Genomic DNA, 24,569 nt, shown 5'->3' on the forward strand with positions numbered 1-24,569 from the left:
TAATCTGTGATTAGAAGTGAAAACTTCTATAATGTAAATATTAGAGTATAATTTTCATAAGTAAATATAACTAAACACAAACACATAACCCTCATCAATGTCAGTTCCCTATAGTTGATTAATAAAAGCTGGTCCCTTAGCATTGGTCCTGGTATGAGCAACTAGTGAGACTCTTTCCTGAACTGACAACAAATAGCTAAGTAACTAAGTCTATGACTTACAAAAAGTTCTAGTCTATCCAGTCATAAAATATGCAAAATACCTAACTAAATCTAATATATGTGAGGAACAAGGAGAACTTACCTGCTTACTCTTTTTCACCACTTTTTGACCATTTACACGAATCTTGCTGTTGTAAAAAGCAGACTCCACTTTGCTGAAAGAAAAAATAATAAGGTACACTAATTTGTCACAGAAATATGAGCAAAGTTAGAAAAAAGAGGGAAAACTTTTGTTTTATAGTTATGATAGCATCCTCCTCCTAAAAAGATTTTGCAAATAAACCATGGGGATTGGCAAATACAGTAAATACAATAAGAAATATCCCTACATGCCACCCTTCAGCATGGTATTAATTAGCATCAATAGCCAATAAAATCATTTTTGGTAAGCATCATGGTTAAAGATCATTTCCAATTTCTGAGAATGTAGGAAATGGCTTGGAAAAGGTTATAAACCCTTGAATCAGATCTCTAAATAACTGGTTTAACTTCAATAACAATGATAGTAAATGATGATGATGATGATGGTGATAATAACTGTGATGTAATAGTGAAGTCAAAAGTAATAATTATTATCATGATATTAGCACTAATTATCATTATGTTTCTTAAAGTGTCATTGTCAGTGACTGTAATTGTAACAACAATGCCTATAATAAGACAATAAAAATAAAGTTACAATAGAGAGAGAAAAAAATATGATATGATATGAAAGTCAACAATAATAACAATAAAACTAATACAAATAAAAATGGGGATAATAATGTCAACGTTAATCATGATAAAAGAATAACAATAGCAACAACAATGATACAGATTCAAATACAAATAATAATGATGATATTGATGTTGATGCTGATGCTGATGTTGATGCTGATGTTGATGCTGATGATGATAGTTGCAAAGGTACAGTCCTACAGAGTGGCATCCACCCATGACTTTATGATTTTCTGAGTAAGTTTTTTTCCAGTTGACAGACTAGTTCTTTTAATGAATATCTTTTCTTTACAAACAACTACATGTTAAACTCATTTTCCTGTAATTTACATATTTCATGTACTGTTCTGACAGATTTCTACTGGCAGTCATACAATATGTGACAATAAAATTCAGGATAAAAAAGTCATCTGCCAGAAGATTGATGGTCATGTGTGGGGATTGTATAGTTTCTAGACAGATACATAATTTTATTTCTTATGTCACATGAATAATTTCTTGTATATTTGAATAAAGAATGCTATACAAAATAATACTTGAAATTACTCTGATAATGAAATATAATAAAATAGATGAGAAACAATAAAAGAAAAGATTAAAGAAACAATACAGCAATACATTCTTTGGATAAAAATGCAGAGAATCCTCTTTTGCCATGGTGGAAACCCTGGTGTGAGCTAGCCCTAGCATTTCATTTCCAGGTTCCAAAACTTGCAACACTTTGGGCTTGTGTTACAAGTTTATGAGTTAATATTAACATTTTGGGATACACGATTAGGATGCCGTAAATGCTCAATTCATGAATTAGTTTACATTTTGACTTCACTATATTCATTACCCATGCCAGTGCTACTGTTGATAATTCATATAAAAAAATAAAGAAAACTAGCTTCTATTATGACAGCAAAAGCTATAATAAAAGTCAAAGTACTCAAGGACAGCCCACTGGATGATAGCACATGACTACCCCATCCTTGAACATTAACAGTTCCTTGCTACTAGAAAATTAAGCCTGATATAATAATGCCTAGACAAGAGGTGAGCTGTATACAAAGTAATGATAATGAAATAATCATTAACCCTTTGCCAACGGGCATGGCATGTACGTACATGCCATGCCCACAGTGAGTTTACTTGTTTAATTGTTTTTACACATAGATGGCTACATTTGTACTAAGTCACCAATGAGCCAGTTACGAGTACTGCCTGTCTCGCCCGTTCATCCTTTTCGTTGATTTACGAAAATATTTTATATCTTATTTTGCTGTTACTAATGTTTATAACGTTATATTAATTCTAATGTTTACAATAAAAATAACAACATCTTCTTTCTTTTCTTTCTTTGTTGGATTTCTTGGCTATCAACCAGCGGCATGTGGCCAAGGTTATTAAGCCAATGGATCCTATTTATTCTGTCAATCTATATAAGGTCATAAAGTTTTGTCTCCCTTAAAAAAGTGATTACTTTACTGATTATTTTTTCATCATTTGATAATATATTCAACATGGTAAAATTTATATTTTTCATTTGGAAATAATTTTTTAATCTTTGTCTGTGTGTGTTATATTTCTTACAGACTGTGAGGATATGGGTAAGGGTGAGGTATGTGTTGCAGTTGTGACATCTTGGGGGAAAACTTTTTTCAATATAGGGAGTGAGGTGGGTTAATCTTGAACTGTTGACCCTAAGGCGGGCCAACACCATCTCCTCCCTTCTCTCCTTCCTGTGGGCTGTGTCCCACAGTTCTATGTTTTGTTTTATTTTGTTTTATTTTTGGTGAGGTATGTGTTGCAGTTGTGACATCTTGGGGGAAAACTTTTTTCAATATAGGGAGTGAGGTGGGTTAATCTTGAACTGTTGACCCTAAGGCGGGCCAACACCACCTCCTCCCTTCTCTCCTTCCTGTGGGCTGTGTCCCACAGTTCTATGTTTTGTTTTATTTTGTTTGTGAGTTGGAGGTTGGTCCACTCACTTTGCCACAGGAGATGTATTTTTGCTTTTATAAGAGACACAAAACACCTGAGATCTGTACGGACTCTGCTAAGGTCCAGATCATCAGTTGACCCGGCTAATTTGTCAGCCTGCTCGTTGCCATGGATACCAGAGTGGCCTGGTACCCATATTAGCTTGATTGATTTGTTGGCACCATGTAGCTTATGAATGATATTACCCAAAAGTTCATTTTTGGTGGTTTCTAATGATTTAATGGCTTTAAGTGAACTTAATGAATCAGAAAAAATTACTATTCTATCGTGGGTCGTCGATAGTGCAAAATCAATGGCTTTATCAATGGCAAAAAGTTCAGCAAGAAAGATCGATGTATGATTCGGCAGTCTGAACTTTAGTTCACATTCAGTCGACCATACACCTGCACCCACACACTCTTCTGTCTTGGAGCCGTCGGTATATATATGAAAAAAAGGGAGATGTTTAACATGGCCTTGGCTGATGGAAGCCAAGCTTCCATGATGGAAAAATTGGGAGTTTCCCATGGCGCTATATTTGAATGAACCAGGGTATTGATTGTAGAGAGATCTATACCGACTTTCTCGACGAGGTCGTGGAGTCTCGTGGCAAAGGGCCTAATGCCACTATTGCCATTAGGGTGGCTCGGGTCTCGAGCCACCTTTGCGGCATAGCTCAAAGCTAACTGGCCGCGTCTGAGTCGGAGGGGAGGTACTCCTGACTCCACCTCAAGACGCTCGATCCGAGTGCACTTCAGGGCTCCAAAACACACACGCAAACAGGCATTCTGCACAGCATCCAAACCTTTCAAACTTGTTCTCGATGCCGAACCATACACAATTGACCCATAATCTACTTTAGACCTAATCAGGGCTTTATATACCATTAGCAAAGACTGTCTATCAGCTCCCCATTTGTTACCAGAAATGCACTTTAATAAATTAAGTGCTTTTTGACATTTATTCTTTAACTGACCAATGTGGTCTTTCCAATTGAGTTTACTATCAAAAAATAGCCCAAGAAACTTAGCAGAATTTTGAATAGGTATTGGGTGGTTGTCTAGAGTTAGCCTGATGTTCGGCTTTCTCCTACGTGAAAAGATTACCCCAATACTCTTTCGAATGGAAAACTTAAAACTCCACTGGAGGCCCCAGTTATGAATCATATCCAGTGCCAATTGGATGCGATTTGCTGAGAATTCTGCATTATTGCTGGAATGCCACAATGCACAATCATCAGCGTACAGTGAGTATTTAAGATTCCGAGGAGGAGCTGGTAAGATGTCATTGATCATACATAGAAATAATGTTGGTGACAAGACACTTCCTTGTGGGACCCCGTTTGCCTGGACAAAAATGTCCGAAAAAGTGACCTTGTCGGAAAATAATTTGACAGCAAAAGTTCTGTCAGAAATGAAATTTTGAATAAAACAAGGCAAGTTTCCACGTAATCCAAAAGCATAAAGTTTTCTGAGTAGGCCATATCGCCAAATTTTGAATAAAGCAAGGCAAGTTTCCACGTAATCCAAAAGCATAAAGTTTTCTGAGTAGGCCATATCGCCATGTCATGTCGTAGGCTTTTTCTATATCTAAAAACACTGAAATCAAAAAATCTTTTTTGGCAATGGCCTCTTGAATATGACTGTCCAGCTTTACTAGCTGATCGAGAGTTTGGCGTCCCTTGCGGAAGCCGCACTGCTCGTCAACTAGTAAATTACTGGAATTTAAAAAATGCAATAGCCTACTGTTAACAATTCGTTCCATGACCTTGCATTAGCAACTTGTCAACGCAATTGAGCGGTAGGAGATGGCAAGTCTGGGATTACCCCCTCCTTTCAATATGGGAATGATGTAGGCGAAGTGCCATGAGTTTGGAAAAGTGTGGCTTTTCCAAATTTCATTGTACACTTCTAGCAACTTAATCATGTCATCATGATTAAGATGCTTCATCATCTCATATCGAATCTCATCGGGGCCTGGGGATGTTCCTCTACAGGCTTCTAGGGCTCGGACAAGCTCATCCATTGTAAGATCTTTATTGTAATCAAAGTCATCTCCTGTGGCAAAGTGAATTGGTTGCAGCTCAGCGGCTTCCTTGGTGGTCAGGAAAGCGGGATGGTAATTTGCCGAGCTGCTTGTGTAAGAGAACTGCCTGGCGAGTGCATTAGCAATGTGTCTAGGTGAATCGAAATTAGTGCCCTCTTCAATGATGTTATTGATTTTGATAGATGTTTTTTTCTTATTGATTTTATTAATAGTGGACCAAACCTCTGATATTTTGGTGTTGCTGTTTATTGTAGAGACAAAGCTCCGCCAGGAGTCTCTTTTTGCTTGTCTTATTATTCTACGAGCCCTAGCTCTTGCTTGTTTGTAATTGCAAAAGTTCTCATTAGTGATGTTATTTTTGAAAAGCCTGTAGGCCTTATTGCGTCGGCATAGCGCCCTGTGGCAATCTGGTGTCCACCATGGAACTCTATGCTTAACGCTATCTGTCGAAGTTTTAGGAATGGATAGCAATGCTGCTTCTATAATCGAATTCTGAATATTGTTTACTTTATCATCAATGGTTTCTCAAACAAGTTCGAGCTTGACGCTCCTTGTGAAGGCGACCCAGTCTGCTCGTTTTACGTTAAACTTAGGCGCTGAAGGCGTTCTCACTGTGTCACATGAATATTTAATCAAAATAGGAAGATGATCGCTTCCCAACGAGTCGTCAATGGTGTGCCACAGGCACTTGGCTGCTATTGATGAAGAGACCAGTGATAAGTCAATAAAGCTCAAATTACCGGTATTATCGTCCACCCGCGTCGGACTACCATCATTCAGAAGGACTAGATCAGACTCATTAAGCAACTTAACTACTTGCTCACCTCTACCATCCACCCGCAGGGAACCCCATAACGTATGATGAGCATTAAATCAGCTAAAATTACTTTATTTTGTGGCAGACGTTCCTGAAGAGCAAAGAGCTCATCATAGGCTATCACTGCATCAGGTGGACAATAAAGTGAACATATAGCCAGATACGTGCCATTAATTTTTACTTTGCATGCGACAAACTCCAAAGTAGAATCAATAGTCACTTCTGTAAAAGGGAGGCTTTGGTGGATGTACATGGCGACTCCGCCTCCACCCCTACCCTCACGATCCTTCCGACATAAATGGTAGTTCCTCAGCGAAACGACCTCGTCAGAGACGAGGTGTGTTTAAGTGCGTTTCTTGGAGAACTATAATATCGGGAGCATAGGACGAGGCTAATAATTTAAGGTCATTTACTTTAGATCTAAGACTTCGACAGTTTCCATTGTATAATGGTCGACGCGAAGATTACGTTTTATGGGGTTTGGAAGTGCCTTGTCCACCAGTTTTTTTTTTCTTTTTTTGGGAGGGAGAACGCTCCTCCCCTCGCTTCCCGGGGACCTCTCTCGGGATGGTTTGGAGACAGAAGCCTCCATGTCCTGCACCTCCTGGTGAGGGAGATGACTGACAGATTGCGATCTGCTTCTCTCACGAGATACCGATCGCGAGCCAGACGAAGTCCTCACAGGAGTAGCCCGGACGGGAAGGTGCGCTCCAGACTGTGATTCAGTATCATCCTCCTTATGATGTTTAGACTGGGTTGATGCAGTCATTTGATCAACCAATTTGGTCAGGTGATATACTTTAATATTTAATTCTTTAACGGTCTGTTTAAGTTCAGCAATTTCTTTATCCTTAGCTGCAAGCTGTTGACTCGACATTACTTGCACTAGGGGTGGTGTTAGTTACTGCTTCAGCATAGGAAGTATCGGGTTTGTGTGTCAAACTTTCCACTTTCCTCTTAGCTTCAGAATAACTAACTTCATGCTTTCTCATATATGCTAATGTCTCGGTTTCCTTCTTCAGGATGCTACACTCAGCAGATCCTGACTGATGGGGACCTCCACAATTAGCACATTTGGAAATCTGGCTAGTACATGTAATGGTGTCATGGGCTTCAGCACATTTACGGCATACAAATTTACTTGAGTCTTTATCAATACATCTTAATGAGGTGTGTCCGAATTTTTGGCATCTATTACAATGCATTGGCTTTTGGATATAAGGTCTTACTTGAACACGTTCATAACCGACATTGACATATTCTGGAATTTTATTCAAAGCAAAGGTCAAAAAACACAGTCCAGTTTTCGTTCGCACATTCCCGTCCTTCTTGGTCATACAATGAACGTCCACTACGTCTTGGTCCTTCATGCTCTCAAGAATTTCACTTTCTTCCATCGTCCTCAAATCCCTGTGAAAGATTACTCCCTTACAGGTATTTGGGCCAATAGGAATAGTTACTTTAACTCGAAGATCATGAATTTGCGTCAGCTTAAGTAAATCCTTAATCTGGGAGTTGTACTGTACTTTAACAAGGAGGCTTCCATCTCGCAATTTTTTGACAAAATCAAAATCGCCGTCCACTTGACCGTCAAGGACCTTTTTGATGATAAAGGGGTTCACGTTCAAAAGCGATTGATTTTCATTCACGCATTTTACATTCGCGAACCTTGCATTCTCGGTGGGGATTTTGAAAAGTGGTCTTCTCGTTCTGTCATTAGTGTGGGTTCCGTTGTTCAGGGTCGAATTAGTCAAAGAGTGGTCATGAGTCGCCCCTCCTCCTTGAGGAGGAGAAGGGGTAGCCGGGGTATCATCCATCCTGGGCATCGGACCAGGTCCGACCCCTTTGCTCAAAATCGTCTCCTGAAGGGATTTGAAAACTCTTAACTTTTGGTATCAACCTAACAGCAATAGCTAAGAGAGAGTAAATCAGTATTTCGTCCTCTACCCCCCAGTGGAAGCCTGGTTGCGTTCTCCAGTACCACAGAGAGGATCGAGTTATGTGGAGGACACTTCCTTACCGCCGAACTTGCCTAGTGCGAAGGACGGTAAGTCGGTGCCCACCCCCCAGGCGAATACGGGAGCCCACAAGGGTACTCCGGTAGGCCCAGGGAAGTCACATGATAGAGGAAAATTTTAGAATGGAGAAAAAGTGCGCCCAAAGGACGCCCCAGACTACTGGGCCTCCCTACCCAGGGGTCAATGCCCGTAAGGGCTACCCTGGTGTAGAAGAGAGCTGCGGGTCTGAGGTGGGGTGCTGACTACGCCTACTGTAGTCTCGTGTCACCTGCAAAAACAAGAGCACTGAAGGTGCTGGCAAAGCACAAAAAATGATCTGTAATTTACAGGATTTTACTTTAATTTAATTTACTTTAGAAAAACTCAGGAACAACAATGTCAAGTGAGACGAGAGGCCCCGGGCTCCAGGGTAGCTCTTGTGGCACAAGACTTTGTGTTTGTTGTTACTGCGTTATGACCAAGGTGTTTGCTCGACAAAAGCTGAAACACGAGTGTAACAACATCGATATTCATAGCACTAGTAAACAATTCGTTTTTCCTGCCAATACAAGGAAAGGTGAAATCAGGTAAGGGCACAAGATATACTAATTGACTCCTTTGTAGCTAAGCAAAGCACTAGCAGAGCCATCTATGTGCAGAGACATTTCATAAAAATATAAAAAATGAGCACAGCATTTTCCCCATTTTTTATTAATTTTTCCCTGTCGGCATTGGGTTAACAAAAAAAAAATAATAATAATAATAACAACTATAAAATTTTATATACTTTGCTCTTCAATTTATATTTTTTATACAATTCATTTAACACAGAGATGTCACAGTATTGATGATACTGAAAGTAAACTGGGTTTTCATGCTGAAAAATTATTCTATCAAGAGAAATCTCAAAGCTTATTTTTTACATGCTGTTGCCAAAAAAGTTTTAACTATTACAGAGTTATAACTTTTTTGGCAACTTTTTATCACAACGCCATTATGCTGGAATTTTTGTGCATATATGCAGTAAAAGCAATCTTATTTAAACTAGACTGATAAATACAAGTCTTCATCAAATCTTGCATAAAGAGGTGAGAAAAACATGGTGTATATACAAGCAAATAAGTTTTCAGATATACAAAAATCTCATTTTGACACAGAATACCTGTGAAAATCCTAGACAATCAATGAATATCAAAAAGTCATACAATAGCTAAAACAACATGATCCACTTTCATCACAACAAAAATATGTGCATAACTTGCGTAAATTAAAGGATTTTTTTCAGCCCTGGCCCCCCAAAAGAAAAGTTTTTTTTGATTTGGTTCTAGGGGTTTGGTTTTGGGGAAAATTGTTTTTTAGTTTTTCTAACAGAACATATTTTTTTTTTTCTTATGTCACATGAATAATTTTTCTTTAATTTAAAAAAGTTTGCTAACAAAATTCTTTTTCTCTGTTGAAATTAAAAAATGTTTTGGAAAATGTTTTTTTTGGAAAAAATGCAGTTTTTGCCTTTTGGGGGAAACCCCTTTATATAGTTTTATTTGGTTAAAACTTGCAAACTTTTGGGCACAAGGAAAATTAAAATTTTTCCTTGGGGGGGCCTTGTCCCAAAATTTTTCATTTTGTTTATTTTTTTTGAGTGTATTTTTTGTATTCATTTAAAAAAATAAAAAAAATGCTTTTATAGACACAAAAAAAATAAATCGGTCCCGGACAACCCAAAAAAGGGCCAGACCCCCCACCCTTGAACAAAAATTTGTCAGTCCCGTTAAAATGTAAAAAGAGGTGGCGAAACAATAATGATTAAAATTTTTTTGCCAAGGCATGATGTAACCCAAAGTATTTTTGGGTTTTATTTTTTTAAAAAATGGTAAGACTAAGTCAAAAAACTACCCTTCTGGGTCCCCTTTTTTTGTTCAAAAATTTTAATCTTTTTGCTTTTTACAAGAAACGTTATATTAATTCTAATGTTTCAATAAAAAATAAACAACACTTTTTTCTTTTTTTTTTTGGGATTTCGGTATAAAGGGGAGGGAAGGTTTAAGCCAAGGGGCCAACTTAACATATGGAAAAATTTTGTTCCCCCAAAAAGGTTATTTTATGAACCAGGGTATTATTCCAGGGAAAATTTATACAAAAATTTTTTTAAACGGTCGGGGTTTTTCAAGGGGCTTGAATGGGGGAAGGGTGGTTTGGGCGTTGGCATTTTTGGGGGAAAACCAAATAATGGGGTTGAATCGAATGTTGACCCTAAGGGGGGCCAAACCATTTCCCCTTCCTCCCCCCGGGGCTTGCCCCATTCAGTTTTTTTTTTTGTTTTTTTTTTGGGAACTTTTAACTTGGGGGAAAAACTTTTTTAAATTAATGGGGGGGTTAAATTTAACTTAAAAGGGGGGCGGAACAACCCCCCCTTTTTCCGGGGGCTTTCCCCAATTTCTTTTTTGAATTTTTTTTGTATGGATTTGGCCCCTTTTCCAAGGAGTTATTTTTTTTATCAAAAAACCAGAAACTTGCAAGGAATTATTTAGGTTTTTTGGGTGGTTGCAGGTACCGAGGGGTTCCTTTCTTTTGTTTTTTTCCCATTACTTTTGAAGGAAACCCCAAAATTTTTTTTTGGGGTTTTTTAATTTTTTAATGGCTTTTAAATGAAATTTGAAAAAAAAATTCTATTATGGGGGTGCAATGCAAAATAAATGGTTTTAAAATGGAAAAGTTCCAAAAAAGACGGTTTTTAAATTGGCATTAAATTTATTCCATTAGAATAATGCCCCCCCCCCAAACCTTCTTTTTGGACCCCCGTTTTGAAAAAAAATTTTTAAAAAAGGGCCTTGGGGCGGAACCAATTTGAGGAAAAAATTTCCCCGGGGCAGAATAAAAATTTTGAAAAAAACCAAGTTTCCACGATGTAGTTTTCTGGGAAAGGGCCAATGCCATTTGATAGGGGGCCGGGGTTCCCCCCGGGAAAACCAAAGCAAAGGGGGTCTGAGTGGGGGGGATATCGCCCATAAAAGGTCGTGGGGCCCTTCCCTAAAACCCAAAAAACATTTTGAAACCCAAAAAACTTTTTCAATGGCCTCCTTGAAATATTACTTTAACAAAATCGGGGTTTTCCCCTTGCAAAGCGCATCCCCCCCAAATTTTTTTAAAATGAATTTAAAAAAATGCTTTTGCTTTTTTTTTTTAAAACCCAATTGGTTTTCCAAGTTTTTATTAAAAAAACCCCCAAAACTTGCAGAATTTTTAAAAGGGGGGGGAGATTCCCAAGGGTTTCCCTTGGGATTACCCCCTCTTTCAATTTGGAAAAAATCCAGGAGTTGGAAAAAGGTGCCTTTTCATTTGTAATTGCATTTTCTAACCCAATAAAATCATGGTCATTTTTGATTGGGGGGATGTTCATTGTCATCCCAAAAAATTTTTGGGGGCCTTTTTGGGGACCCCGGGGTTCTGGCTTCCAAAAAAGGTTTTTCAAATAATTGAAAAAAATTTCTTTAGTGTTTTAATAAAAAAGCATTTCCCCTTTCAAAGAAAATTTTTTTCGGTAGGGGCCTTCCCCTTTTGTAAAGAAAGGCTTTTTGTAACCAAAAGCTTTTTTTTGGGTAGGAACCCCTGAGGTGGTTTTTTCATTCAAAAAATAAAATAAAAAAATTTTTGGGGGCCCTAAATGAGGCTTTATTGAAGAGTTTTTTTTTGGGGGGGTTTATTAAAATATGGAAAAAAACCTCCCTATTTTTGTTTTGCTTGTTTAAATTGTAAGCAAGGCGAGGAGTCTCTTTTTTTTTTTCCCCCCTTTCAAATAATTTACAAAGGCCTAGTTTTTGGGGCTTTTTTAAATTCAAAATTTAAAAATTAAATAGTATTGTTAAGGTTTTCCCTTAATTCGTTTCCATGGGGCCCTGGGATTTCCCTTGGCCACCTGGAAACTATTTTTTAAGCTATTTTTTAAAAAAAGTTTTTGGGAAAGGAGGGGCATGCGGTTTCTTTGCCCGAAAGGGTTTAAATTTCCACTGTTTAAAACGTCGGGGCTTAGCTGTGAGGGAATCGAAATTTTCTTAAATTTAGTTTTAAAGGGTTTTTTTTCATTTTTAAATATACAAAATAGGGGGTTTTTTGAACGCTCCCCAGGAGTCTCTTTTGTTCCCCCCCCAATTTTAAAGAGGCTTTTTTGAAATTTTCAAAAGTTTCATTAGTATTTTTTTTCCGTACCCGTGGGATACCCCTTAAATCGGTGCCCCAAGGAACTCAAAGCTTAACCCTATTGTCAATTTTAGAAGGGAACCCCATAAACTAATTTTTTTAATTAAAATTCAGCTAAAAAATTTTTGGGTTTGTGGGCGCCCCGCCCTTTTTTAGAAACAGGCCTAAGGGCTTCACTGGTACATAAATAAAAAAATGGGAAGATAGTTCCCCTTAATTGTCCCCCCTTTGTTTTGGAAAACCCGTAAATCAAAAAAGAAAATTAAAGGTTTATGTCCACCCGCTCACCCCCCCTCCGAAAATTCGACTTTTAGCCTTTTAAACCCCAAACCACCCGCAGGCCCCCTTTTTAAAAAAGTGGTTTCCCTTAAAATTTATTTTTTTTGGGAGAGCCAAAGGCAAAATATTTTAGGTATATTTTGATCGGGTGGACTAAATGAAATTGCCAGATCGTTTTATTTTACTTTGTCCAAAAACCAAAAGTTTTCCCTTCTTTTTTTGGGAAGGGGCCCCGCTCCCCCTCCCTCGCTTCCGGGATCCCGGGATTTTTAAGACGGGGGGAAGTCTTCGGGGAAACTTTGGGAGGAGAGTAAAATTTTGGTCTTTCTTTAGATTAGATCGCAGCCAGAAATTCACGGAAAGTTCCCGGGGGGAAGTCCCGTCCAACTTTTTTTGGGGGGAACCCCCCCTTCCCCCTTCATTTGGGGATGGTTTGGAGCGGGTCTTTGAAACCTTGGTAGGGGATCTACAATTTATTTTCTTACGTCCTAGCCAGAAACCCCCACTACCCCGCAAGGGGCTGTTGTTTTCGACCCCTTTTTGGGACTGGGGTGGTTTTGAAAAACCTTTGGGCATGGATATCTTTTTTTAACTTTAACCCCCCCCCCCCCCCCCCCCCCCCCCCTTTTCCCTTTTTTTAACCCCCTTTTTTCCCCCCCTTTCCCTTTCCTTTTAGCTTCAGAATAACAACTTCAGCTTTTCTCATATAGCAAATGTCTCGGTTCCTTTTTCGGGATGCTACACTCAGCAGATCCTGATGAGGGGGGCCCTCCCAATTAGCAATTGGAAATTGGCTGTACATGTAAGGGTGTATGGGCTTCAGCACATTTCGGATAAAAAATTATTGAGCTTTATCAATACATCTTAATGGGGTGTGTCCAAATTTTTTGGCATCTATTAAAATGCTTGGTTTTGGATAAAAGGGTTTTATTTGAACAGTTCAAAACCCCCACTTTTGCATTTTTGGAATTTTATTCAAAGCAAAGGTAAAAAAAAACACGGGGCCCATTTTTCGTTCGCACATTCCCGCCCTTCTTGGTCATACAATAAAACGTCCACTACGTTTTGGGTCCTTCATGCTCCAAATTTCATTTTTCTTCCATCTCCTCAAACCTGGAAAGTTTATCCCTTTTACAGGTTTTTGGGGGCCAAAGGAATATTTATTTTAAACTCGAAGATCATAATTTGGGCCAGCTTAAGAAAAACCCTTAATTGGGAGTTGTACTTTTTTTAAACAAGGAGGCTTCCATCTCGAAATTTTTTTGAAAAAATCAAAATCGCCGCCCACTTGACCGTCAAGGACCTTTTGATGAAAAAGGGGTTTCCTTTCAAAACGTTTGATTTTTTTCCCGCTTTTAATTCGCGAACCTTGCATTCGGTGGGGATTTTAAAAAGGGGGTCTTCTCGTTCTGTCATTAGTGTGGGTTCCGTTGTTCAGGGCAATTAAAAAGGGGAGTGGGTCATGAGTCCCCCTCCTCCTTGAGGAGGAAAAGGGGTACCCGGGGGTATCACCCATCCTGGGCATGGGGACCAGGTCCGCCCTTTTTGCTCAAAACGTCCCCCTGAAGGATTGAAAACTTTTAATTTTTGGTATCAATAACACAATAGCAAAGAGAGAGAAAATCAGTATTTCGTCCTCTACCCCCAGTGAAGCCGGGTTTGCTTTCTCCAGACCACAGAGGGATCGAGTTTGTGGAAGACATTTCCTTACCCCCGAACTGCTAGTGCAAAGGACGGTAAGTGGGGTCCCCACCCCCACGAATAGGGGAGCCCAAGGGTACTCCGGAGGCCGGGGGAAGTCACATGATAGAGGAAAATTTTGAATGGAGAAAAAGTGCGCCAAAGGGGACCCCCCGGGCTATGGGCCTCCTACCCAGGGGTCAATGCCCGTAAGGGCTACCCTGGTGTAGAAGAAGCTGGGGGTCTGAGGGGGGGTGCTGACTAGCCTATGTAGTCTCGTGTCACCTGCAAAAAACAAGGCATAAAGGGTGCTGGAAAAGCACAAAAAATGATCTGAAATTTACGGATTTTATTTTAATTTTAATTTACTTTAGAAAAACTCAGGAACAACAAGCAAGGAGCGAGGGGCCCCGGGCTCCGGGGTAGTCCTTGGGGGCCCAAGACTTTTGTTGTTTTTTACTGCTTTATGACCAAGGTGTTTGTCGAAAAAAGCTGAAACCAGTGAAACAACATCAAATTTTCATAGCACTAGAAACAATTCGTTTTTCCTGCCAAATACAAAAAAAGGGTGAAATAGGTAAGGGAAAAAGGTTTTAAATTGACCCCTTTTGTAGCTAAGCAAAGCACAGCAGACCCTTATGTGCAGAGACTTTTCAAAAAAAATATAAAAAATGAGCACAATTTTCCCATTTTTTTTAAATTTTTCCCTGTGGGCTTTTGGGTTAACAAAAAAAAAAATAATAAAATAATAACACTATAAAATTTATAATTTGCTTTTTCAATTTATTTTTTTATACAATTCTTTTAACCCCAGGATGTCACAGTTTTGATGATACGAAAGTAAACTGGGTTTTCATGCTAAAAAAATTATTCTATCAAGAGAAATCTCAAAGCTTATTTTTTCATGCTTTTCCCAAAAAAAGTTTTAACTATTACAGAGTTATAACTTTTTTGAACTTTTTATCCAACGTTTATGCGGGAAAATTTTTGTGATAATGCATAAAGAAATCTTTTTTAAAACTAGACTGATAAATAAAAGTCTTCATCAAATTTGATAAAGGGTGAAAAAAACATGGTGATATAAAGCAAATAAGTTTTCAGATATACAAAAACTCATTTTGCACGATCCCTTAAAAATCCTAGACAATCAATGAATATCAAAAAGTCATACAATAGCTAAAACAACATGATCCACTTTCATCACAACAAAAATATGTGCATACTTGCGTGAAATGTTAAGCCCAGCCTTGAGGATGGCATCCAGTCTCAAGGATGAGACATTCACTCTCATATCACGGAAGTCTGCTGCTGATTCTAACTCTCCTTCCTCATCTGACTCTTCATCATCTGAAAACTAGTAAAATTATGCACCAATATTGACATCTAATCTCAAAACAAATGGAAAGAAGTGATACCACTGACAAAAAGATAAAATGTCTAGCGAAAATACCCACAATACTGCAGGAGACCTGTGAGAAAATTTTTGGGTTCCCACAACATTGCAAAATAAGGAGATCATTTTTTTTAATTATATATATATTTTTTATAAAATTATATATATATAATATTATATTATATAATTTTTATTTATAATTATATATTTTATATATAATATATTATATTTATATTTATATATATAATATATTATTATATATTTTAATATAAATATATATATATATATTAGAAAGAAATGATCTCACTTATTTTTGCAATGTTTAGTGGAACCTAAACATTTTCTCACAGGTCTCCTGCATGTATTGTGGGTATGTTCTGCAGTAGACATTTTATCTTTTTGTCAGTGGTATCACTTCTTTCCATTTGTTTTGAGATTAGATGTCAATATTGGTGCATAATTTTACTAGTTTTCAGATGATGAAGAGTCAGATGAGGAAGGAGAGTTAGAATCAGCAGCAGACTTCCGTGATATGAGAGTGAATGTCTCATCCTTGAGACTGGATGCCATCCTCAAGGCTGGGCTTAACATTTCACGCAAGTATGCACATATTTTTGTTGTGATGAAAGTGGATCATGTTGTTTTAGCTATTGTATGACTTTTTTGATATTCATTGATTGTCTAGGATTTTCACAGGTATTTTTGTGTCAAAAGAGATTTTTTTATTCTGAAAACTTATTTGCTTTTATATACACCATGTTTTTTTCACCTCTTTTTTGAAGATTTTTATGAAGACTTTTTTTTTTATCAGTCTAGTTTAAAAAAGATTCTTTTTATGCATATATGCACAAAAATTTAGCATAAGGGGTTGTGATAAAAAGTTGCCAAAAAAGTTATAATCTGTAATAGTTTAAAAATTTTTTTTGGGAACAGATGTAAAAAAAACTTTTTAGATTTCTCTTGATAGAATAATTTTTTGCATGAAAACCCAGTTTTACTTCAGTTCATCAAACTGTGAATCTCGGTTTAAAAGAATTTTAAAAAAAAAAATAAATTTAAGAGCAAAGTATAAAAATTTTAGTTGTTATTATTATTATATTTTTTTTTTGTTAAAACCCAAGCCGACAGGAAAAAATTAATAAAAAAAAGGGGAAAATGCTGGCTCATTTTTTATATTTTTTTTGAAAGTCTCGCACTAGATGGGTCGCTAGTGCTTTGCTTAGCTACAAAGGATCAATTTGTATATCTTGTGCCCTTACCTGATTTCACCTTTCCTTTTATTGGGAGGAAAAACGAATTGTTTATAGTGCTTAAAACGATGTTGTTTCACTCGGTTTTGCTTTTGTCGAGCAAACACCTTTGGGCATAACGCAATAACAAAAAAACAAAAGTCTTTTGCCACAGGAGCTACCCCGGAGCCCGGGGCCTCTCGTCTCAGACATTGTTGTTCCTGAGTTTTTTTTAAAATAAATTAAAAAAAAGTAAAATCCTGTAAATTACGATCATTTTTTTTGCTTTGCCAGCACCTTCAGGGGTCTTTTTTTGAGGTGAACGAGAAACGTAGGCGATCAGCACCCCACCCCAGACCCCCAGCTCCCTTTTTACACCGGGTAGCCTTTCGGGCATGACCCCTGGGTAGGGAGGCCCCGTAGTTGGGGGGTCCCTTTGGGCGCACTTTTTCTCCATTCTAAAATTTTCCCCTATCATGTGACTTCCCCGGGCCTACGGGAATCCCTTGTGGGCTCCCGATTCGCCTGGGGGGGGGCCCGACTTACCGTCCTTCGCACTAGGCAAGTTGGCGGTAAGGAAGTGTCTTCACATAAAATCGTCCTTCGTGGTATGGGGAAAGCAACAGGGGTTTCCACGGGGGTAGAGGACAAATATGATTATCTCTCTTAGCTATTGCTTTAGGTTGATACCAAAAATTAAGAGTTTTCAAACCCTTCAGGAGGACGATTTTGAGCAAAGGGTCGGACCCGGTGATGCCCGGATGGGGTGATACCCCGGCTACCCCCCTCCCCTCAAAGGGGGAGGGGCCTCAGACCACTCTTTGACTAATTCGACCCCGAAAACGGAACCCCCCTAATGAAGAACGAGAAAAACACTTTTTAAAAAACCCCACCGGAAAGCAAGGTTCGCGAATGTAAAAAAGCGTGAAAGAAATCAATCGCTTTTGAACGTGAACCCCCTTTTTCACAAAAAGGGCTTTAGGGAAGGGCGGCGATTTTTATTTTGTAAAAAATTTCGAGATGGAAGCCTCCTTTTTAAAATACATACAACTCCCAGTTAAGGGTTTACTTTAAACTGACCAAATTTATGATCTTCGAGTTAAAGTAACTATTCCCATGGCCCAAATACCGTAAGGGAGTAATCTTTTACAGGGGTTTTAGGACGATGGAAGAAAGTGAAATTTTGAGAGCAGAAGGACCAAGACGTATGGACGTTCATTGTATGACCAGAAGGGACGGGAATTGGAAAGAAAACTGGACTGTTTTTTTTACCCTTTTCTTTGAATAAAAAATTTCCAGAAAATGTCAAAGTCGGTTATGAAAGTTTCAAATAAGACCTTTTATCCAAAAACCAAGCTTGTAATAGATGCCAAAAATTCGGACACACCCTTTAAATGTATTGAAAAGCCAAGAAATTTGTATGCCGTAAATGTGCTGAAGCCCCTACACCATTACTGACAGCCAGATTTCCAAAAAGTGTAATTGTGGAGGTCCCCATCATAGGTCTGCTGAGTGTAGCATCCTGAAAAAGGAAACCCAGACATTAGATATATGAAAAGCAGAAGTTAGTTATTTGAAGCTAAAAGGAAAGTGGAAAGTTTGACCACAAACCCCATTTCCCATGCTGAAGCAGTAACTAACACCACCCCTAGTCAAGTAATGTCGAGTCAAAGCTTTTCAGCTAAGGATAAAGAAATTGCTGAACTTTAAAAGACCGTTAAAGAATTAAATATTAAAGTATATCACCTGACCAAATTGGTTACAAATGACTGCATAACCCAGTCTAAACCATAAGGGGGTGATACTGAATCACAGCTTGGGGGCACCTTTCCCCCCCGGGTACTCCTGTGAGGACTTCGTCTGGGTCGGATCGGATCCTGAGAGAAAGCAGTCGCAATCGTCAGTCCTCTCCCTCACCCGGGGGTGCAGGACTGGGGGTTCTGCTCCAAACCCTCCCCAAGGGTCCCCGGGAAGCGAGGGGAGGAGGCGTCTCCCTCCCAAAAAAAGAAGAAAAAAAAATGTGGACAAAGGCCCTTCCAAACCCCCTAAAAAAGTAATCTTCGCGTCGACCATTTTACAATAAAAATGTCGAAGTCTTAGATCAAAGTAAATGACCTTAAATTTTTTAGCCCGTCCTATGCTCCCGATATTTTAGTTCTCCCGAAAAGCACTTAAAACACCTCGTCTCTGACGAGGTCTTTCGTAGGAACTACCATTTGCGAAGGAGTGGGGTAGGGGGGGAGGCGGAGCGCCATTTTCATCCACCCAAAGCCTCCCTTTTACAGAAGTGACTTTGATTCTACTTTGGAGTTTTCGCTGCAAAGTAAAAAATTAAGGCCGTATTGGTATATGCACTTTATTTTCCCCCCTGATGCGTGATAGCCTAGTATCTTTGTCTTTAGGAACGTTGCACAAAAATAAAATAATTTTATGATTTTTAAAGCCCTATCGTATGGGTTCCCTGCGGGGGAGGTAGAGGTGAGCAAGTATTAAGTTTTTAATGAGTCTGATCTAGTCCCCTTTGAATGATGGAGTCCGACCCGGGTGGCGATAATAACCCGGTAATTTGAGCTTTTTTATTATACGGTCTTTCATCAATAGCAGTAAGTGCCTGTGGGGACACCCTTGAGATCGTTGGGAACGTCATTTTTTCCCTTTTTTATTAAAAAATTTATGGACACAGTGAGAAGCCTTCAGCGCCAAGTTTAAGTAAAAAAGAGCAGCTGGGTCGCCTTCACAAGGAGCGTCAAGCTCGAAATTTTTTGAGAAACCATTGATGATAAAGAAACTATTCGAAATTTGATTATAGAAGCAGCTTCTATCCTTCCTAAAACTTCGACAGATAGGTTAAGCATAGAGTTCCATGGTGGACACCAGATTGCCAAGGGCGCTATGCCCACGCAATAAGGCCTACAGGCTTTTTAAAAAAAAACATCACTAAAGAGAACTTTTGCAAATTTCAAAAAAACAAGAGCTAGGGGGTCGAGAATAATAAGACAAGCAAAAAGAGACCCCCGGCGGACTTTTTCTCTAAAAAACAGCAACACCAAAATATCAGAGGTTTGTCCACTATTAATAAAATCAATAAGAAAAAAACATCATCAAAACAATAACATCATTGAAGAGGGCACTAATTCGATTCCCTAGACAATTGCTAATGCACTCGCCAGGCAGTTCTCTTACCAAGCAGCTCGGCAAATTACCATCCCCCTTTCCTGACACCAAGGAAGCCGCTGGCTGCAACCAATTTACTTTGCCCCAGGGGAGACTTTTATTTCTAAAGATTTACAAGGAGAGCTTGTCCAGCCCTAGAAGCCTGTAGGGAACATCCCCAGGCCCGATGAGATCGATATGAGAGTGAAGCACTTTAACATGTGAATGATTAAATGCTAGAGGTTTAAAAGAATTTGGAAAAACACACTTTTCCAAACTCATGGCACTTCGCTACTCTTTCCATATTTAAAAGGGGGGGGGTAAACCCAGGTTGCCATCTCCTACCGCTCAAATTTCGTTGACAAGTTGCTAATGCAAGGTCATGGAAAAGAATTTTAACAGTGGCTATTGCATTTTTAATTTCCCGTAATTTATGTTTACGAGCAGTGCGGCTTCCCCCAAAGGGGCGCCAAAATCCGATTTAGCTAGTAAAGCTGGACAGTCATATTCAAAAGGCCCTTGCCCAAAAAAAAAATTTTTTTATTTCGTGTTTTTAGATATAGAAAAAAGCCCACGACATGACATGGCGATAGGCCCACTCAGAAAAAATTTATGCTTTTGGATTAGTGGAAACTTGCCCTTTCTTTATTCAAATTTGGCGATATGGCCTATCAGAAAACTTTATGCTTTTTGGGTTACGTGGAAACTTTCCTTTTTTATTTAAAAATTTTTTTCTGACGAACTTTTTCTGTCAAATTATTTTCCCCAAAAGGGATTTTTTGGACATTTTTGCCGGGAAAAGGGGTCCCACAAAAGGGAAGTGTCTTTTCACCAAAATTATTTTTATGTATGATAATGAATTACCCGCCCTCCTCGGAAACTTAAAAACCAGTACGTGATGAGTGCATTGTGGCATTCCAGAATTTAAAGCAGAATTCTAGAAATCGCATCCAAATTGGGAGGTATGATTCATAATGGGGCCCCCCAGTGGATTTTTAAATTTTTCCCTTCGAAAGAGTATTGGGGTAATCTTTTTAGTAGGAAAAGCGAACATCAGGTAACTCAGACAACCCCCAATACCTATTAAAAAATTTTGCAAGTTTCTTGGGTATTTTTTTATAGTAAAAATCAATTGGAAAGACCACTTGGTCATTAAAGAATAAAGTCAAAAAACACTTAATTTTTTAAAGTGATTTTTGGTAACAAATGGGGGTGATAGACATCTTTGTAAAGGTAAAATAAAAACCCGATTGGTCTAAAGTAAATATGGGTCAATTGTGTTGGGTTTGGCATCGAGAACAAGTTTGAAAGGTTTGGAGCTGTCAGAAGCCTGTTTGCGTGTGTGTTTTTGGGGCCCTAAATGCACTGGGGGGGGATCGAGCGTCTTGAGGGGAGTCAGGAGTACCTCCCCTCCGACTCAGACGCGGGCCCGTTAGCTTTTAGCTATGCCGCAAAGGTGGTCGAGACCCCCGCCCCCTAATGGCATAGTGGCATTAGGGCCTTTTCCACGAGACTCCACGACCTCGCGAGAAGTCGGTATAATCTCTCTACAAAACAATACCCTGGTTCATTCAAATATACGCCATGGGAAACTCCCCTTTTTTCCCCATGGGAAACTTTGGGTTCCTCAGCAAAAGGCCCGTTTAAAACTCCCTTTTTTTTATATATATACCCACGGCTCCAAGACAGAAGAGGTGTGGGGCAGGGATGGTGACTGAAGTGAACTAAAGTTCAGACGCCGAAACAACACGTCTTTCTTCTGAACTTTTTGCCATGATAAAACCCCTTATTTTGCACTATCACGACCCACGAAGAAAGTAATTTTTTCTGATTCATTTAAATTTACTTAAAGCCATTTAAAACATTAGAAACCACCAAAAAAAACTTTTGGGGAATCATTCATAAGCTACTGGTGCCCCCAAACAATCCAAATAATATGGGTACCGGCCACTTTGGGATCCATGGCCGAGCAGGGGTGACAAATTAGCGGGTCAAATGATGATCTGGGCTTTGCAGAGTCCGTACAGATCTCAGGTGTTTTGTGTCTTTATAAAAGCAAAAAATCTCCCGTGGCAAAGTGAGTGGGCCAACCTCCAAAATCACAAAAAAAATAAAACAAAACATAGAACTGTGGGGCACAGCCCCCCAGGAAGGAGAGAAGGGGAGGGGTGTTGGCCCGCCTTAGGGGCAACAGTTCAAGATTTTTAAACCCCCCCCACCCCCTAATTTAAAAAAGTTTTCCCCAAGAGTCACAACGGGAACACATACCCACCCCAAAAAAAAAACAAAAATAAACAAAACATGATGTGGGGCCAGCCCAAGGGAAAGGGGAGAAAAGGGGGGAGTGGGGTTGGCCCGCCTTAGGGTCAACAGTTCAAATTTAACCACCCCACTCCCTATTTTGAAAAAAAATTTTTCCCCCCAAAATGTCACAACTGCAACAATCCTCACCTTACCCCTTCCTACGTCTGTAAGAAATATAAACCACAGACAAAGATTAAAAAAAAATTTTCCCAAAAGAAAAATAAAAATTTTACCCTGTTTAATATATTATCAAAAAAAAAAAAATAATCAGTAAAAAATCCTTTTTTAAGGGAGACAAAACCCTTTTTGACCTTTTTGATTGACAGAATAAATAGGATCCCTTGGGGTAAAACCTTGGCCACATGCCCCGGTTTTATACCAAGAAATCCAAAAAAGAAAGAAAAGAAAGAAGATGTTTGTTATTTTTTTTGTAAAAATAAATTAATAAACGTTATAAACATTGTAACAGCAAAATAAGATATAAAATATTTTCGTAAATCAAAGAAAAAGGTGAAGGGCGAGAAAGGGAGTACCGTAACTGGTCATTGGGCTTTGTACAAATGTAGCCCTCTATGTGAAAAAAAAATTAAACAAGTAAACTCACGTGGGGGATGGCATGTACTACATGCCATGCCCCTTTGGGAAAAAGGGTTTTGATTTTTTCATTTCATACTTTTATACAGTCACCCCTTTCTAGATTATTATATCAGGCTTTAATTTTTAGTAGCAAGGAACGTTAATGTTCAAGGATGGGGGAGTCAGTGCTATATCCGTGGGGGTGTCCTGAGTACTTTTTATTTTATTTCCTTTGCTGCTAATAAAAAAGGGTTTTTTTTATTTTTTTATATGAATTATCAAAAAGTAGCACTGGCATGGGGAAAGAATAAGTGAAGTCAAAATGAAAACTAATTCTGAATTGAGCATTTTCGGCATCCTAAGTGTATCCCAAAAAGTTTAAATTAACTCTAAACTTGTAAAAAACAACCCAAAGTGTTGCAAATTTTGGAACCTGGAAATGAAATGCTAGGGGTAGTCCCCAGGGGTTTTCCCCCATGGCAAAGAGGGGTTTTCTGCATTTTTATCCAAAAAAAGTATGCTGATTGTTTTTTTTAATCTTTTCTTTTATTGTTTCTTCTATTTTATTATATTTAAAAACAGAGTAAATTTTAAGTATTTTTTTGTATGCATTTTTATTCAAATATACAAAAAATTATTCATGTGACATAAGAAATAAAATTATGTATCTGTCTAGAAACTATACAATCCCCACACATGACCATCAATCTTCTGGCAGATGACTTTTTTATCCTGAATTTTATTGTCACATATTGTATGACTGCCAGTAGAAATCTGTCAGAACAGTACATGAAATATGTAAATTACAGGAAAATGAGTTTAACATGTAGTTGTTGTAAAGAAAAGATATTCATTAAAAGAACTAGTCTGTCAACTGGAAAAAAACTTACTCAGAAAATCATAAAGTCATGGGTGGATGCCACTCTGTAGGACTGTACCTTTGCAACTATCATCATCAGCATCAACATCAGCATCAACATCAGCATCAGCATCAACATCAATATCATCATTATTATTTGTATTTGAATCTGTATCATTGTTGTGCTATTGTTATTCTTTTATCATGATTAACGTTGACATTATTATCCCCATTTTTATTGTATTAGTTTTATTGTTATTATTGTGACTTTCATATCATATCATATTTTTTTTTTCTCTCTATTGTAACTTTATTTTTATTGTCTTATTATAGGCATTGTTGTTACAATTACAGTCACTGACAATGACACTTTAAGAAACATAATGATAATTAGTGCTAATATCATGATAATAATTATTACTTTTGACTTCACTATTACATCACAGTTATTATCACCATCATCATCATCATCATTTACTATCATTGTTATTGAAGTTAAACCAGTTATTTAGAGATCTGATTCAAGGGTTTATAACCTTTTCCAAGCCATTTCCTACATTCTCAGAAATTGGAAATGATCTTTAACCATGATGCTTACCAAAAATGATTTTATTGGCTATTGATGCTAATTAATACCATGCTGAAGGGTGGCATGTAGGATATTTCTTATTGTATTTACTGTATTTGCCAATCCCCATGGTTTATTTGCAAAATCTTTTAGGAGGAGGATGCTATCATAACTATAAAACAAAAGTTTTCCCTCTTTTTTCTAACTTTGCTCATATTTCTGTGACAAATTAGTGTACCTTATTATTTTTTCTTTCAGCAAAGTGGAGTCTGCTTTTTACAACAGCAAGATTCGTGTAAATGGTCAAAAAGTGGTGAAAAAGAGTAAGCAGGTAAGTTCTTCCTTGTTCCTCACATATATTAGATTTAGTTAGGTATTTTGCATATTTTATGACTGGATAGACTAGAACTTTTTGTAAGTCATAGACTTAGTTACTTAGCTATTTGTTGTCAGTTCAGGAAAGAGTCTCACTAGTTGCTCATACCAGGACCAATGCTAAGGGACCAGCTTTTATTAATCAACTATAGGGAACTGACATTGATGAGGGTTATGTGTTTGGTGTTTAGTTATA

The 24,569-nt window shown here is 38.2% G+C and overlaps 1 protein-coding gene across 1 annotated transcript in view; it reads right to left on the minus strand.

Annotated features, from left to right (window-relative positions):
• The window catches only part of LOC119572875 (mitochondrial transcription rescue factor 1-like), a 27,217-nt gene that overhangs the window by 1,030 nt on the left and 1,618 nt on the right, over positions 1-24,569 (minus strand). Inside the window, exons 2-3 of the mRNA XM_037919811.1 lie at positions 15,140-15,270; positions 304-376 (exon numbers count right to left, since the gene is read on the minus strand). Of these exons, the coding sequence (XP_037775739.1) occupies positions 304-376; positions 15,140-15,270 (204 nt within the window). The remainder of the gene's footprint in view (positions 1-303; positions 377-15,139; positions 15,271-24,569) is intronic.

This window comes from Penaeus monodon, chromosome 5 (assembly GCF_015228065.2).
Source record: "Penaeus monodon isolate SGIC_2016 chromosome 5, NSTDA_Pmon_1, whole genome shotgun sequence".
NCBI classification, from domain to species: Eukaryota; Metazoa; Arthropoda; class Malacostraca; order Decapoda; family Penaeidae; genus Penaeus; species Penaeus monodon.